The 16,595-nt window shown below is 39.4% G+C and overlaps 4 protein-coding genes across 4 annotated transcripts; 2 read left to right on the plus strand and 2 right to left on the minus strand.

Annotated features, from left to right (window-relative positions):
* Nucleotides 1–388: 388 nt before the first annotated feature.
* On the plus strand, nt 389–2,021 carry LOC121651615 (transcription factor HES-5-like). The gene is made up of 2 exons (XM_042003953.1): nt 389–672; nt 785–2,021. The coding sequence occupies exons 1-2, from the start codon at nt 514–516 to the stop codon at nt 1,223–1,225; spliced, it is 600 nt and encodes a 199-aa protein (XP_041859887.1). The 5' UTR covers nt 389–513; the 3' UTR covers nt 1,226–2,021.
* A 3,142-nt stretch (nt 2,022–5,163) lies between these two features.
* her12 (hairy-related 12) lies at nt 5,164–6,313 on the plus strand. Its single transcript, XM_042004161.1, has 2 exons — nt 5,164–5,242; nt 5,357–6,313. Exons 1-2 carry the CDS (start codon nt 5,174–5,176, stop codon nt 5,756–5,758), a joined length of 471 nt encoding a protein of 156 aa, XP_041860095.1. The 5' UTR covers nt 5,164–5,173; the 3' UTR covers nt 5,759–6,313.
* A 1,601-nt stretch (nt 6,314–7,914) lies between these two features.
* LOC121651755 (transcription factor HES-5-like) lies at nt 7,915–8,507 on the minus strand. The gene is made up of 2 exons (XM_042004162.1): nt 8,439–8,507; nt 7,915–8,322 (listed from the first exon to the last, which is right to left on the minus strand). Exons 1-2 carry the CDS (start codon nt 8,505–8,507, stop codon nt 7,921–7,923), a joined length of 471 nt encoding a protein of 156 aa, XP_041860096.1. The 3' UTR covers nt 7,915–7,920.
* Nucleotides 8,508–9,833: 1,326 nt separating this feature from the next.
* LOC121651745 (taste receptor type 1 member 1) lies at nt 9,834–13,559 on the minus strand. The gene is made up of 6 exons (XM_042004152.1): nt 13,375–13,559; nt 12,929–13,259; nt 12,052–12,816; nt 11,755–11,973; nt 11,225–11,345; nt 9,834–10,846 (listed from the first exon to the last, which is right to left on the minus strand). The coding sequence occupies exons 1-6, from the start codon at nt 13,557–13,559 to the stop codon at nt 9,921–9,923; spliced, it is 2,547 nt and encodes an 848-aa protein (XP_041860086.1). The 3' UTR covers nt 9,834–9,920.
* Between the last annotated feature and the right edge of the window lie 3,036 nt (nt 13,560–16,595).

Raw genomic sequence — 16,595 nt, forward strand, 5'->3', positions numbered from 1 at the left:
ATTAAGCAAATTAGGTTTTTGGTTCCAAAACTTTAAAAAAAAAAAAAAAAAAACTCTTTCTTTTCATCTCTGAGACGTCTGAACTGTTGCATGAGTCTGCTGCTTTGCTTCAAACAGGTGGAAGTGGCTGCTTGTTGGTCTTTTCTAGTGGTTGGCCCTCTGTAACACCCACGTGTGCCTGGTGGCGGAGGCACTTTGTCTTCAATTACGTAGTGGTGGAGATGACATGAGCGAGGGCATGCTTTCCTCTGGGGTCACCACTTTCCCATATCAGCACAAGCGCCGGGTCAGCCCCCACCCCCAACCCCCACCCTCCCTATCCACTCCACCCCAGGCTCTTTCTCTTTCGGTCTATTCCTCCACCTGCTCCCCAGAGGCATACTCATTGTCCACCCGGCTATAAACACTTCATTGAGCATGTGGCAGCCCTGCGTTCTCCAAAGCCCTTCCCAGTGCTCTCATTGGCCCAGGGACTGTGAGAAACTCCAACACGCCTAAGACTCACACATTCATATGGAGATTTGGGTGTATAAATACAGGGCAGAAGCACAGGATATGACAGTTCAGACTTTACTGGCTCTTCAGACTGAGCAGAAACGCTCTGACTCTACAGCAATGGCACCTACTGTTTTTGGACACCCAAGCAAGGATCACCTGACCCCTGCTCATAAGGTAAATATCTTTTATTAAATTTCTTCACATTGTCCTTTTGACATGTGATGATTGAAAATTGAATTAAACAACGTTCAAGTGGACTTAACTATGCTTCTTATGTGTTCTTCAGTTAAGAAAACCAATGGTGGAGAAACTGCGCAGAGACCGCATCAACACTAGCATTGAGCAGCTGAAGTCCCTCCTGGGTCCTGAGTTTCTTAAGCAGCAGCCTGACTCCAAGCAAGAGAAGGCAGACATCCTGGAAATGGCTGTGTCATATCTGAGAAGCTGGCAGCAGCAGAAGCAGCAGCAGAGCAGGCTGACCTCTGGCGTGATGACTGCAGGCGACGGTTACTCCCACTGCGTCCAGGAGGCTGTCAGCTTCCTAACTCACTGCGAGGTCCAGACCCAGGCTCATAGGTTGCTCCTCAGCCACTTCCAAGGCCTGCAGGCATCCAACAGGACCAACCTCAGGCCTTGCACCCTCTCCCCTCCTGCCTCCCCTCTCCGTCATCTCAGCTCCAGTAAAGGTGTGAACCCTGCCAGCAGCGCTGTCTGGAGGCCCTGGTAGGATGGAGGAAGTGTCACCTTCACGCAGAAAGAGAACTACGTCTGTGAACGTCATGGACAGAAAGTTGAAGACTCACTGAAGTCTGTCTACTTTTGCATTGGCAGAAGAATTAATATTGAATGTTACTTTATGTAACAAAATTGGCACAATGTGCCTGTATTCCTGAGAAAGGACTAAAGGGATTCAGGTTGTACTGAATATGAACACTACGTGTATTGTTTTTACACACTTTATATTTAGAGTGCTCACACTGTGATTGTGTAAATTTTTCTCTTGGGGAAAACTAATTCCAACTTTTTCTTGGTTTTATTGTTTGTTTTGCAAACATTGCTTGTATTAACCACATTGGTTTTAAAGCACTGAAGTGTTTGGACGCTGTGATTTCTGTCTATCCCTGATACTGAGTATCACTGACTAATATGTTTCATCAGTTTTTTTCTTGATGAGTAAAAATAAGCCATTAAAAGATCCCATGGATCCATAAATATTGTACCATCTACCCTTTACTGTAAATCCTGTAAGGATTATTCGTTACAATTTATGATGACTATTTTTAAGCATCATTTAGTCTTATTGTAAATGAATGTGATGACATTCCAGCTGAATTTTGTCTACTTGATAGATGTTTTTTTATTTTCTTCCAGTAACAAACCTGGAATTTATCCCTTTTATAAAGGCATTTCATTTCATTTCAAGTAACTTCTAAAAGAATCTCGTGTATTGCTTCCTTGAGAAGTTTTTTCTTTGAAAATGTGAAGAACAACAACAACAAAATAAACTGAACACTTCTCATGAAGTTTTGCAAACAAAAACCATAGTGTCCTTACTTTTTCTTTTTTTTCAGACAACTGATCTAATGTGTTATTAACCACATTTAATCCTGAATGATCTTAAATGAGTGATTAATAAATGCACTTCAAAAATAGCAAAAACTATACACATAAATTCAGTTGCAGCAGATTATTAAACTGAGAGCAGTTTTAAATTTGCTTAAGAGAAGACCCGTTTTGGACATGATTAGTACTTGTCAAGTATCCTTGTCAATAATGATCACTATGACAAGATTCTGATATAGTCCATAAAACCAAGAAATGGAGAATATTGCACTGAAATGTAAAAAGACCAACCATATAGTTCCAACTAAAGGCCTATTTGCACTATTTAAAGAATATTAAAGGTTGTCATTATTTTAGTACGACTTCAAAGAAAGAAAAATGTACATGATTCTGTACATTGGCAAGATTTGAATTTGTACTGGTGATAGCTTTGCCTACTGCTGCTTGAAAAACACTTATCTTGATGGTTTAACTTAAGCAAAATAGTTGAGTTTAAACTACACACATACCTACATATCTGGATAGATAGATAGATAGATAGATAGATAGATAGATAGATAGATAGATAGATAGATAGATAGATAGATAGATAGATAGATAGATAGATAGATAGATAGATAGATAGATAGATAGATAGATAGATAGATAGATAGATAGAGATTTCTTTTTCTTGTTCCATTTTTTCAGTAATTAGCGTCTCATCATGTATGACCTTGTTGGTGAACAGGTGTTTTAAAAAACCTGAGAAAATATGCAGGCAGATGCCCTTGCAGGTCACGTGTCCCTCTTTCTTCTGTTGCTATGGTCGTGGTATGACGTCTAGTGCTTGAATTATGTCTCAAGAGCTCCTAAAGTCTTTCACAACTATTTGTGTGCAAAAGTTGTGGAGAATGTGGCATGCATGGGACTTTCTCAGGGTCTAGTTTGCCAGGCCAGATGGTCTGGCTGAAGCTGTCCCCCTCCCCTTCAACAGGAGATCAAACACCGTAGCTAATGTGATGTGTAACAAGACACACTTCTATTGTCCTCTTCTCAGGACTAGTGAATAGGCGCAGAGTGTGGGAAACGGGAGATACCACACTCACAGAGAGATGGCTGACGGGAAGCAGTTCTGCACTGCCTCAGGTCTGAGCGATGGCCGAGACTTTATGGCAGGAATTCAGAGATTTGGGGCTGCTGGTGGGAGGGGAACTCGTCTTCCCACACACTTGTAGACAAAGACCCCCAGCAGCCCTGCAGTGCACGCTTACTTTTAGAGGAGGCACAAATTCACACAAACATGGCAGGATATAGAGCACAGACAGTGAAGCCAAATATGGATGTGACTGGACAGATTTAGAAGTTACTCTCATTTGAAATGTTCCAGTGAATACAAGAGAGCAACAAGTGTTACACTAAGATATTTACATGTAATTCCTTAAGTCATTTCAATGCAGCATTGTGTATCGTTATTTTCCGCACAGCAGCTTACCAGGTTATGAGGCACGTATTGTGAATTTATACTCTAATGTTCCAGTCCTCTCAATTAGCATTTTTATGTTCCTTTACTGATATTTTAAGGAATAGTAGGTCAATATTGTAGCTGTCTGTGTGACTCTCCATTAGTTTCAACTTGTTTATCCTGGATATTTCTGTTGTAGTGTGCCTTCTTAACCGAAACTTTTAGTTCTTCTTTCACCATTGTAAATGAGAGGCTAACAACTTGTCAACACAGACCAAAGCCACACAGGGTGCTCTGTGCCAAGCAGTGAAGCTAGTAGACTTGATTTTTCCCAGATGGACCAGGACACAGAGTTTCTGTTTGTCCTGCAACAGAAGATCAATTAACATTCCCAATGGAGGATGGAGGAGTGGCACGGCTTTTGTAGCTCATTTACCCTGGTGTTGGGGCCTGGTGGGAAACCGGAGAGACAGGACTACTCATACGGCGCGCCCACAAGGCCAGCTTCACATCTGGGGTCATGAAACTAGTGATGGGGGCCCTTGGAGGCACACTGACAGCCCCCTCTCCATGCTATTAACTTGACACTAATTTGACACAGTTCATTTGCAGGAGGGTCTGTAGACCCTCAGGGAATGTTAGGCTGGATGTTTACAGTGTTTTGTTTTTTATGTAACAGAACTCAGTGAGTAAACAATAATCCAAATTATTTCTGGTTAACCACAAAAGATCGAACAAAGGTTACAGTTAAATGTGACAAAACATGTGGGGAAAACAACAACAAACCTCTTGTATTTATCTGGTTTACACAGGAGGTGTGTAAAGTTTGAATGGTAAAACCTCATGTCTACACATATTATAAGTCATCCCTTTGCAAGGCCTAAAATAAATTAAATGAAGTCATTGTCTGAATACTCTTCTTTTAATGAATATAGTGATCACACACTTTTTATTTGTGTTTTGTAAAACTTAAATCACATGAAAACAGTTAAAAAGTACTCCAGCCAGATTATTCTTGATGGCTGAAACATTTAACTCAAATATTAATCATTCTGCAACTGCATAAGTGTGCAGGAGTTATTTTGCTATCCTTCATTAATTACACTCCATTCTATCCTTAACTAACACTTGAATGTCACTCATCTGCTGCCACATGTGCACAGTCATGAAAATTTTGAATAGAAATATTTTCACATGTCTAAATTCTCTCAGTTTCAAAGTGCTTTTCCAGTAAGGACAGCTTTCTTTGAAGAGACAACTAGCTGATCTTATATTATTTTATTGCAGCAGAGCCGTTGTTTCCTGACTGTGGCTGTCTCCTTACAATGATGCTCATTTTTCTTTATCTCTTCCCCTTATGCTGCACCTGGGAAATCAAATTCTAACTGTGAAACCATGATAAATTCTCAGATGACTGCTCGATAAAGTCGTAATTACCTGTAGCTTATCTTGGGAAACATACCAGGCCCAGATACATTCTCTGAGTTATTGACATGTCCCCCATTGTTGTGGTGGGAGTCCCACTGGTCAGAGTGTGGGAACCCCAGCCCTGCCTGAGCCACATGGCTTTGTTATGCTAATCAGGCGGTATAAAATGAGCATCAACTCCTCCAGAGACACCAGAGCTATCAGTGCTGTTCAGAGGAGTCATTTCACTTCTCCTGCACAGACATGACCCCCTGTTCAAACAGCTACTCCTCCATGCACCACACAAGGATGTCTGAGAAAGACAACATCAAAGTGAGTAGTTGGCTATGTTTTTGTTGTTGTTGTTGTTCTTATTATTGTTGTCAATTTTTATAATACAAATGTTTAATTCAATCAAAATCTTACCGCTTGTCTCCTCTCTCTTAGTTGAGAAAACCTATTGTGGAGAAAATGCGCAGGGATCGCATCAACAGCTGCATAGAGCAGCTCAAAGTCATCCTGGAGAAGGAATTTCACAAGCAGGAGCCCAACTCCAAGCTGGAGAAAGCAGACATCTTGGAGATGACAGTCAGCTTTCTGAGGCAGCAGCTGCAGTCAGGTCTCTGTCACAGCGACTACAACCAGACCTACTCTCACTGCTGGAGGGACTCCATGCACTTCCCCTCTGCAGGCTCCAACACAGAGACCTCTACTGCTCCTCTGCAGGCCTTCCAGCAACAGGACCAGGTTCTCCATCAGGACCAGAGAGTCAGCAGCTCCTCCCCAGTCTCCCCCACCCTCAGGCCCATAACACCACAGGAAAGAGGCTCAGTTTGGAGGCCTTGGTAGAGACTCTAAGACCTGAGAGGAGGTGGTTTCTCCCTCACTGTGCAGGAAATGTATTTCCAGCCCGCTCATTCAGTGGGTTTCCTCATTGTCTCATCACATTGGTGGACAAGTAAAAGCAATGGGCTCTCACTTGTTGAAGATCGCCCTGCTTTGACACATATTTTTTTCCTTTAAGTTGAAAGTTGGATATTGATTTTGAATGATGATAGTTTTTTGTAAATCATGTGATTGTTTACTCCAGTGGAGTTTATCTTTGGACTGCTTGATGTAACAACAAATTATCTACCATACTGTGTTTTACTGAAAGCCACTGTTGAGAATATTTCTCTTCTTTATTGAAACATTTATGCCAAATTTTATATGTGAGGATGTCTCCTTTGTGTTGTGTGTGTGTGTGTGTGTGTGTGTGTGTGCGCGCAAAATGGTGTAAATATTCAAATTGAGTATGTACACTGGAGCCTGGAAGCTGATATCAATGTTTTCTTTTATGTTTTGACTCCTAAAACTAATTTCTACTTGGTTTGTATGACAATTGATGAAATATACAATCATTAAGAACAAAGACTACATTTTTATATTGACCTTGCATTAAAAGATCCTGAAATGTCCAATCTAGACATCAGCTTGTTTCTTACAGTACAAACACGTCTGTCATGTTTTGAAATGATAATAAAGACATTTGCAGGAAGGAAACTTGGGTGCATTTACTTAAGAGTTGTGTTTAAGGATAGCTTTAATAAAACTTGTTCCCTCTAAACCTTTCACATAATTTAATTTCAATAACAAAAAGGATAAATGATCCCATGCATTAGAAAAATCAAAGATTTGAGGAAAAATTCAAAATCTGACCACAGATATGTGTATAAGAACTTTCTTTTTTCTTATTTCCTCTCTCATTAATCGTGTTATGATACTTTACAATTATCTGATGTTCTATAATTCCTTACTAATTATAAACTTATTATGACATGTACAGTATGATAGGGCATTGATGAAAGGAAACAAAGCAGTACTTTTGATCTAAACCTTTTGCCACATGTAATAATACAAATTTTTCTTTCAAGAGCGTGTACTTGTAATTGAGTCTTAAATACTCAAATTTTGTTAACAAATTTTGTTAAAGAATTATGGGGCCCTAGTGGCATTCATTGGATAGTAAAGGGGTCAGAAAGAGAGATAATCAGACAAAGAGATGACAACAGAGATAAAGTGATGGTTCTTTTATTTTCCCTTTTAAATGTGAGACAATGTTAGAATATATTGGTAACTCTCTGCAACAATGACCTCAACCCAAACTTATTGACAATATTATGAAAATTTTCCTTTTGCCCCCAAAAGGAGGAAAATCCTGCCAATAATGTTGTAGTTCTTAACCCACTATGTCATATTGTTTTTTGATGGCACCCATAATGTATTCTTAATTAGTACTTCCAAAATATTAAGAAAGTGTTTTGAATTTGATCAGTATTTAAATTTAGATCTTCTACTGTTTGTTTAATTATTAAATCAGGGATTTCCAGCACCAGCAACACACACCTGATTAAAATCAAGTGACTCTCATCAATGGCTTGTTGTCAAGTTCTGCCCAATCATGTTGACCTATTAATCTGATTCTAGGGTGCTGTAGCAAGAAACATTCAAAATCTGCATGACGGAGGACTGACTTTAAATGAACAGCATTTACTGAAAAAATAGTGCATCACAAAAAAACATATAGCACATAAATGACCAGTACTGGCGTCTCTTGGCATTTTGTCATATTCTTTCTTTCTTTATTAAAAGCATATACAGTAACAGAACTTGGACTGGCATTGTAAGTCACAATATTACACAAATATGTTCAGTAAAAAGTAAAAAACAAACAAACAAAACATTCAAACATAATGCAACATAAGCATTTACTTGCAGAACATGTTTTCCTTCATTTACATTAAGAGCTTACTTTTTCTATAATGTTCTCAGTGTGAGACAAATAAAGAAAGTTATGTGTTACACATGGACTGGAGTTGAAGAGGTTAGAATGTCTGTTACAAATGATTTCATCAATATGATAAAACACTAAAAACACTCAGTGACACACTGAATAAGCAGGATGGAAATACATTTCCTACATAATGAGGGATTAAACATCTCCCCTCAGATCTCAGGGTGTTTGTGAGTCTCTACCAAGGCCTCCAAACTGAGCCTCTTTCCTGTGGTGTTATGGGCCTGAGGGTGGGGGAGACTGGGGAGGAGCTGCTGACTCTCTGGTCCTGATGGAGAACCTGGTCCTGTTGCTGGAAGGCCTGCAGAGGAGCAGTAGAGGTCTCTGTGTTGGAGCCTGCAGAGGGGAAGTGCATGGAGTCCCTCCAGCAGTGAGAGTAGGTCTGGTTGTAGTCGCTGTGACAGAGACCTGACTGCAGCTGCTGCCTCAGAAAGCTGACTGTCATCTCCAAGATGTCTGCTTTCTCCAGCTTGGAGTTGGGCTCCCACTTGTGAAATTCCTTCTCCAGGATGACTTTGAGCTGCTCTATGCAGCTGTTGATGCGATCCCTGCGCATTTTCTCCACAATAGGTTTTCTCAACTAAGAAAGAGAAAGCAGACAGGTAGAATCCCAATTTATATTAGCAATGAACACATTTAAACATGTATGCAGTACAGGTTAAAAAAAGATCTAAAAGAAATATTTGTGATACTCACTTTGTTGTTGTCTTTCTCACACATCCCAGCATGGTGAACAACGGATTGGTTGTAGATACACGGAGCCATTTGTGTGCAGGTCGAGTGAGCTCCTTCTTCAGGATTTTACCAGTAATGTCGGTGGAAGAGCTGTTCTTCATTTTATAGTGCAGTATTAACATAACAAAGCCATGTGGCTCAGGCGGGGCTGGGACTTGCGTCACTCACAGAATCATCAATAACTAAAACATGAAGCAATCACAAGCTGGCCAGTAGAGATAAAACCATTCCCATAAAATATGTCAGACTAAGAATGATGTGCTGTCCAGAGCTTATCAGTAAGTGTTGCTTATCTCACTCTCCAGTCACTCAGGGGAATGTAGGCTGTAGCTCCTGATGTGCATCCAGGGAATAATTAAAAAGGACTTAATGTATTGATAGTATCAAGGAAAGAGATATGGAAAGGAAGAATATCTTTGTAGATTTAATTGTTGTAGAGCCAAGCCTATTTATTTAACCAAGTTAGATAAATTATTGTGCATTTGTTCTGATCAAATTCTTTGCAAAATATCTCAATATCTCATCTTTGTCAGTGGCATGGAGACTCATTACAATGAGACAAAACTGATCATCTTGTTAAGACTTTTGTTAATAGAAAGGAACATTTGACTTTGCTGGTGTTTATGTTATTTTAACGATGTGTTGGACCTGAAAAGAGAAAGAAATGAGAACCCAGCTAAACACTGATCTCCATTGATACCCAACAAGAAGATATAGAGAAAAACAAAAAAATATCTACTCCTGTAATATCTTGGATCTCACAAGGTTGAGTTTTGAAACTTTCACCACCGTTGCTTACGGGGTGACAAAAAGTTTCTGCAGCTTTAGAATATTTCATGATGGGACTCTTTAATTTCACCAAGTCAAATGTAGAATAAGACTCCTGAACTTCAGAGAGCTTTGCTCTGCTCCTTTGTGCAGTGACAATAAAACTCCTGCTTGTTCAGCCATGGCACACTTCAATTGTTGACCGAGGGTATTAGGCTGTGAGTGGACAGAGGGACTGTGGGAAAGCCAAGCTCGGACTCTACTCACACATCTACTGGTCAATAACGCTGACCTCCTAGTTACAAAAGGCCCTTTCATGTCTCCTTTCAAACAACAGCCAAAAGCAGCAGTGATTGTGTGTGTGTAGGTGTGTGTGTGTAGCTGCAAACACACAACAGCATACAAAATAGCCTGACTGTGTATTTATTTAATATATAATAAGATGTTAATGCTGCAGTTATGCCACTGCTGCCACTGTTGACTGAGACGCAGGAAATATCTCATCACTTGGTTGTAACAACCAAAAATGACATAGACTTCTCTAGTGACACCACCAGTCTAATAAAACTTTATTGGTACCCAAACAAGAAACATTTTAAAATCAAATAAATTCAAAGATGAACATAAGCTATAACTTTAAGGGCTTGGTCATATATAATCAAACCATTACACAACTTATTGTTTGTTCATGGTATACATTTGAATGCAGTTCTGGAAATGTGCAGTAGTGTTCATTTGTGGCCTCAATACAATTATATACATTTTGGGAAGGAAATATCCTCCAATGAAGGCCAGAATACTGAAGAGTGTAGCAAACACCTGTGCAGCCATGGTGATTGTTTCTCTGTTTATCAGGTACAGGGTGAAGAAGCTTATCCAGGAGATCATGTACACCATGAGGCTGAAGGTGACACACTTAGCCTCGTTATAGTTGGCAGGCAAATCTTTGCCCATGTAGCTGAATAAGAAGCAAAGGAAGCTGAGCAGTGAAACACATGCAAGCTCAATGCCTGAGCCAACAGAAATGGTTTTGCTGCACTCTAACACAATTTTGTCTGAGTAGAAATCAAGATCTTGGGAAGGCTGTGGAGTGTCGAGGGATATGCGGAGCACAGAAATGAGCAGGATGGCGACAGATACCAAAGCAATTGTGATCTCTGGCCCACTTTTTTTGACCCACTTGTCATAGGCTGGTGGCAGCTTGGATGCAAATTTAAAAATGCAGACAACCTGAAGGGAGCGCATAGTGATGCAGGCCAGGCACACAGAGAAGCTGACAGTGAATAGGGACTGTTTGAAGATGCAGGCCAGTGGAGATGGATAACCAAAATGGCACAAAGTGCTCAAGGCAGCTACAGTTAGGGCTGCCAGCATCAGAAGGCAGGTGCGGCCTCCGGCAGACTTGGCCACGGGTGTATTCAGGTTGAGCAGCAGGATTATTGCAGTGCTGGAGGTCAAGAGAAGGCAGCAGGCCAAAAAGAAGAGCAGAGCAATGGAGAGGGGATTGTCCCAGGCCAGCAGCAGAACAGCCCTGCTCAGACACTGCTCACTTTTTGGGGGAGCCCACTGTTCTGGTTGGCATGACTGGCACACTGTTGGTTCTAAGAAAGAAGAACAAAGATAAGAGGTCACACACACAACAACTTTAATAGACACTATCACTGAGTTAAAATTTCAACAAGCCTGAATATCAGTCATAGAAAGTTTTGCTCCAGCATCACAACAAGAGAATAAAGCACCACCTGCTGGTCAGCCTCATACACAACAATTGATAATGACTTCAGGGTGAAATTTCTTGTTAAATTTTGCTCTCTGAACTGTAGAGAAAAGGTGGAGACTTTTTTTTTTAAATATAAAACATCTATTCCATGTGTTAAAAAATAAAAAAAATCCACCAGCCATCTTTTTCTTTATACATCGATCTGATGCATCGTTTGTTTTTGTGTTGTTTTTTTTTTTGTCTCTGTGTGTTTAATTACCACTTTTATTGAAGAAGGTGGCAGACGGACAGGCCTGGCAGTCAAAGCAGCACACATGCTGTCCTGTCAGCAGCTTCTTGTAACCTTTCGGGCAGGGAGGAGAGCAGACAGACAACGGCACCTCCAATGGAGTTTGAAAAAAATGAGGAGAAACTTTTGTAAGTGGTCATTATTTAACAAGGAAATCTGAATAAAGCCAAGCCACACATGAGCAGTGTGAAAGCCAATCACAGCTTCACTTTTAAGTCTTTTTAGGTAAAAAAAAATTAAGATTATATTCATCTTCCAGCTGGGTCAGATGTTTGTATTGTAATGATTTTTATTACAAATTTTATTTACATGCTACAAAGCCGGGACTGCAGTAATCATTATGTGAATTTTACTCACAACAAACTATAATTTAGTCAAAGGCTGTGAGATTCAGTCATGACTTAAAGCAGAAGAGTTTTACTCCCAAATACTAATGATAAAAACATTCATAATATTAGCATTTGTTCCAACTATGAGAGAAGATATATTGCTGTTCTTACTGATCGTGAATCTCCTTTGCCTTGCCACTCAATCTGATCAGCATCCACTGTGAGTGTAATGGGGTCCGGCATGAAAGAGCCCACCACCCTGAGAGACCACTTTGGTCCCCTCCAAATCCAGGTAACAATATCATACCCTGTGGGTGGGTCTCCATTCATATCAAAGTAAACAGAGGAGCTGCCCAGAGAAAAGTTCACCTGCTTGAGCAAAGGCAGCAGCTGAAGAAGAGAAAAAAAGAGAAATATTAAGTGATGACAGAAGTAGTCATTGGTAAATATGAGTTTATATCAGCTCACCTCTTGAGAATTTACGCTTCTTTTACTGCATTCTCCAGCATCACAACCAAGTGCTTGATGCAGAGCATAAGCCATGGCATACACCGCCTTATACACATTGAAGGAAGAGGCGCTGTCATAGTCATCCATTAAATAATTCTTATTGACAAGGGTGTACAAGTCTGTACTCTGTAGACAGCCATTTTCACTGCTTATAGTATCATTCAAGTCTTCTTTGATGTACTGCATCGAAGCATCAACCACCTTTTTCAGGAATGCCTGAAAACCGGAGATGACTGCATCTTTGACAGAAATTCCTATCACAGTGCCAATTGTTTGGATTCCAGGAATTCCTGATATTAAAGTAGCTGGTGACCAGTCCTCGGTCCCAATCCACACCTTATTGGTTATGTTACTCTCCAGAACAAAAGGCAGAAAGTCGTGGAATTTTGTCTTGCTGGAGAACACCACAATGGTGTTCACTTTGGTTGTCAGTATGCTCTCCACCATGTTCCTCATGGTCTGGACTGTGTCAGCACTGGCCGTGGGGATGACTCCTTGGTAGGAGATGCAGATGCCATATTGTGGTGCTTGCTCTGACAAGCTCTGCATGCCCTGCAGTCCGTAATCGTTGTCACTGCCTAAAAGAGCAATCCAGGTCCAGTTGAATCGAACCAGGAGCTGGATCATAGCTGCTACCTGGTTTTTGTCACTGGGGATCGTGCGGAAGAAAGATGGGTAGAGAATCTTGTTGCTCAGCATTTCATTTGATGCTTCATAGGAGATCTACAATTTGTAATGAAGATGTGAGGAAAGAGTTTATTTTTGTATGCATCATTTCAAACCATTAGAAAGTTTAAGATTTTAAGAACATGACGAAAATGTCACAGTATCTTACCTGTGGTATAAGATATGCACCAAGTAAAGCAGCGGGGGTAAAAGTATTGCTGCTGCTGTCTGGCCCAATCACACCTATTGCATTTTCGATTTTGCTGGCGTTTAGGAGCATGGTTCCCTCAGCTGCAGACATATAGGAGTTCTGGTACTGCTGCAACTGCAGCAGATCCAGTGTAGCCAAGACACTGGCTGGGATAGAACAGATGTCATACATCTGGTAGCCAAGCTTTACTCCAGGTAAGAGCTGTTTCTGACTGGTGCCGTTGTTGATTTCTTCCACAGCAAATCTCATGGCTTGCATTAAATATAATCCATGTTTGTTAGGTCTACCTCTGAAAAAGGAAACATTTAAAACATAATGGTTGAAAACAACAGCATTTGATTTGGTTTTAAAACAGACTAAGACCTGACATTGGAATTAAAAGTAAAAAGAAAAAACAAACTTACTGATCACATGGAACTAAAGCAGGCAAACCATTACTTGGCTTATTTGTGTAGTGGAGAGGAAAAAGTCCAGCAAGGGAATAGTCACCCTGTAATTGCATCCCCTGCCCATGAGAGACATAGTCTAGTTCCCCAGCAGTTAACTGGAGCATCAGCCAGCCTAGAGACAGAAACACGACAGGAAGCATACTTCAACTTCAGCTCTCACACACCTGCCGCTGAAGCTCAGTGTCACTTGCATAAATGGATCAGAGGCTTTTAAGGGTGTGGACTCACAGAGGGAGGGATTTACCATCTTTCCTGAGAATGTTGGTTCAGAGAAGTATCTTTGCATATTGAATTTGTTTGTGTGAATATGATACATCCTCCCATTAAAATGAATTACACACATTTAATAGACCGTGAAAAAACAGTGAATTGCTTGCCAAATCATACAGAACTTTAAATAAGTGTGAACAGAAACAGTTTGTGGCAAATTTTGTGATTAAAATTTTGAACTAACACTCTTGTTTAGTAATAAATGAGAAAATAGAAGATCAAACAATTGTTTACCTTACAATTTCACAATAATGTCTTTCTTTTGCGGGTCTCTGAAATGATGAATTCTTTCATCATTCTTGTGACACAGTGCTCAGGCACAAGACAGCTGTCAAGAAAGGCAACATATAAAAACACAGAACAAAACTAAATAAATAAATATAGTCCAGTTTAAAAAAAATGTCAAGACATAATTTGGAGACATTCATCTTAACAAAAAAATCACAAGCAAATAGGATTTTAAAGAAGCAGTCAATTTTAATCTGAAAATAATAACATGAAATAATTTTTTACACAAACAAAAAGAATATTCTGGTGACTTGTCCAGGGTGTACTCACCTCTCGCCTGATAGCAGCTGGGATTGACTCCAGCACTCCCACTGCCCTAAATCGGAATACGTTTAGAAAATGGAAGTACTGTATGGGTGGACAAACAGAGCATGATGTTTTGTGAACAAAATAAACTATTTGAACAATAATAACCTTAACAGACACTTTAGATATGAAAATGTTTTAGATTATCATTTTCCAAATAAACATGCATGCATGCAAAGTTGCCACAAGTTTAATTACTGTCAGGAGAAAGTCTTACAAAAAGAAGTCCCCAGATCTAGAAGATCCTCCATTAACTCATAATTTTGCATGTACTTTTAATCTGATATAAACAACCATTGCTGTCTCCTTGATCCTGTTTGATTATTGTTTTTAAGACTGTCTCATATGGATTTTCTGCTGTCATGTAACAGGATTTTATGCTTTTAATACCACTGATGAATGTTAGCAGTGTTGTATATCAACTTTTTTGGCATTGTACTTTAAAAACTTCATCATGTTTTCAGTCTTCTCCTGTGCTACCTTTCAGTATTTTTACTTTATCTTTACTCTAATGAATAATTCTACATTAGCTCAAAGGCAACAGCTCTTCTGGCTTTGCCTTCAAACCAGCAACAAGCCTTTAATTGTAGGTACATTTCTACAAATGTACATATAGATATTTTACTTCATCAGTAAGTTCCCTGTCAAAGATTTAAAAGCAGACAGGTTTAAGATGTGGTGGTTGATGTCTTTGAATAAGCACAAAAGAGGCAGTGGTTAGCCAATAAAACTTATTATGGCAGCTGAAAGACATATCATCCTTCTTCCCTATCTTCAGTGTAAATAATCACAAGAAGTCCTGAACTGATAGTATGATCTGCACAGACACCTGATCTCAACACCTTTGAATGTGTCTGGGATTTCATGATGAGAAAAAGAGACAAATTTAAGCCAGTCTACATTTAGAAAAAAATCTGAGCTTAGTTCTCCAAGATGTTTGGGGCAACTTACCAGCTGAATTCCTTAAAAAAGTGTGTGCAGATATATCAAAACTGATGCTGTTTTGATTTGATTTAATTTGATTTAGATTTTTCCTGTTAGCATACTGTACATTTTAAATTGATAATAATTATCTATTCTAATTTATATTTGTGAAAGCCTTCACAAAACACTTCAACAAAACAGATATTGGCCAGTGTCTAAATCAACAGATCAATTTGTCCAGGACCTTCAGCACTAAGATCCAACACTCAATATTAACTAGTAAGGTAACTATAAATATGTTATCAAGCCACATACTTATTCAAAAATCAACAGATGTTCCAGAGTAATGGATAATGCCACATTAGAAACAAGTAAGATCCAAAGACCTTTTAAGCACTGGTTAACTGAAGCATGTTAAAATTAATTTTTATTAAGGTGAGCAGCCTCAGGTAATCCTTGTCTTGTTAGCAGGTCACATTTTTAAGTTCGCTTTCATTATTTTAACTTTCGTCTTACTGACATAGGCCAAAACTTAAGGATGAGGTATCATACAGGTGAATGCACATGTGATCACACTGTTAATATGATTTATTTTCTGAGGGGGTGATAAAACGTGTTGTTTTCACTGTAATGTAGCACGGTGTTTACTTCATACATCAAGTATTCCCATAACAATTTCTTGTGAAATACTTCAGATGCAGAATAAATTCTCAAACACATGATCTGTAAGGAAAATGGCTTGCAAAGGAGTGGCTGAATTTCCATTTTGGCTGATATTTGAGCCTCACTTAGCTAAACACTCCTGCTGTACAGGCATTCAATTTGCCTGATGCTCACCTGCATTCAGATCCTAAACCCACAGTTTTGACTGGAATAGTGTACATTTTGTAAACCACAGTATCATGGAGGCAAATACACATGAAAATGAGTTTGTCTGTTCAAAGATCTGAGAGAAAACATTTGCACGATATTCTACTAAACAAGCGTTTGGTAATAGGTAGATAAGACAAGTATCTGACTTTATTACTATTTTCTTTGTCTTGGACAGTTGCATTAAAACATTTTACCATCAAGTAACTGAAAAGAAAAAAGAAAAACCAAGCATCAGAAAAGGGAAGAAAGAGGATTTAGTGACTTTGAACATGGCATGGTTGTTGGTGCCAAACGGGCTGGTCTGAGTATTTTAGAAACTACATGTCTAATGGAAATTTCAGACACAACCATCTCGGTTTACAGAGAATGGTTCGAAAAAGAAAAAATATCCAGTAAGGGGAAGCTGGCTGGACCAAAATGTTGCCAGAGCTCAGAGAAAAATGGGCAGAGTGGTTGGAGATAATATAAAGACAACAGTAACCCAAATATCACTTGTTATATACCAAGGTATGCAG

This window comes from Melanotaenia boesemani, chromosome 13 (genome assembly GCF_017639745.1).
Source record: "Melanotaenia boesemani isolate fMelBoe1 chromosome 13, fMelBoe1.pri, whole genome shotgun sequence".
Taxonomy (NCBI): domain Eukaryota; kingdom Metazoa; phylum Chordata; class Actinopteri; order Atheriniformes; family Melanotaeniidae; genus Melanotaenia; species Melanotaenia boesemani.

Excerpts from the sequence above, each read along its gene's own strand:
- LOC121651615 (XM_042003953.1), top strand. The coding sequence starts at position 514 with ATGGAGATTTGGGTGTATAAATACAGGGCAGAAGCACAGGATATGACA. Across the intron at positions 673-784 it reads ACCTGACCCCTGCTCATAAG|TTAAGAAAACCAATGGTGGA; the intron begins GTAAATATCTTT and ends TGTGTTCTTCAG.
- her12 (XM_042004161.1), top strand. The coding sequence starts at position 5,174 with ATGACCCCCTGTTCAAACAGCTACTCCTCCATGCACCACACAAGGATG. Across the intron at positions 5,243-5,356 it reads CTGAGAAAGACAACATCAAA|TTGAGAAAACCTATTGTGGA; the intron begins GTGAGTAGTTGG and ends CCTCTCTCTTAG.
- LOC121651755 (XM_042004162.1), bottom strand. The coding sequence starts at position 8,507 with ATGGCTCCGTGTATCTACAACCAATCCGTTGTTCACCATGCTGGGATG. Across the intron at positions 8,323-8,438 it reads GTGAGAAAGACAACAACAAA|TTGAGAAAACCTATTGTGGA; the intron begins GTGAGTATCACA and ends TCTCTTTCTTAG.
- LOC121651745 (XM_042004152.1), bottom strand. The coding sequence starts at position 13,559 with ATGCTTCCTGTCGTGTTTCTGTCTCTAGGCTGGCTGATGCTCCAGTTA. Across the intron at positions 12,817-12,928 it reads GTGCATATCTTATACCACAG|ATCTCCTATGAAGCATCAAA; the intron begins GTAAGATACTGT and ends TACAAATTGTAG. Across the intron at positions 11,346-11,754 it reads GCAAAGGAGATTCACGATCA|GTGCCGTTGTCTGTCTGCTC; the intron begins GTAAGAACAGCA and ends ACTCCATTGGAG.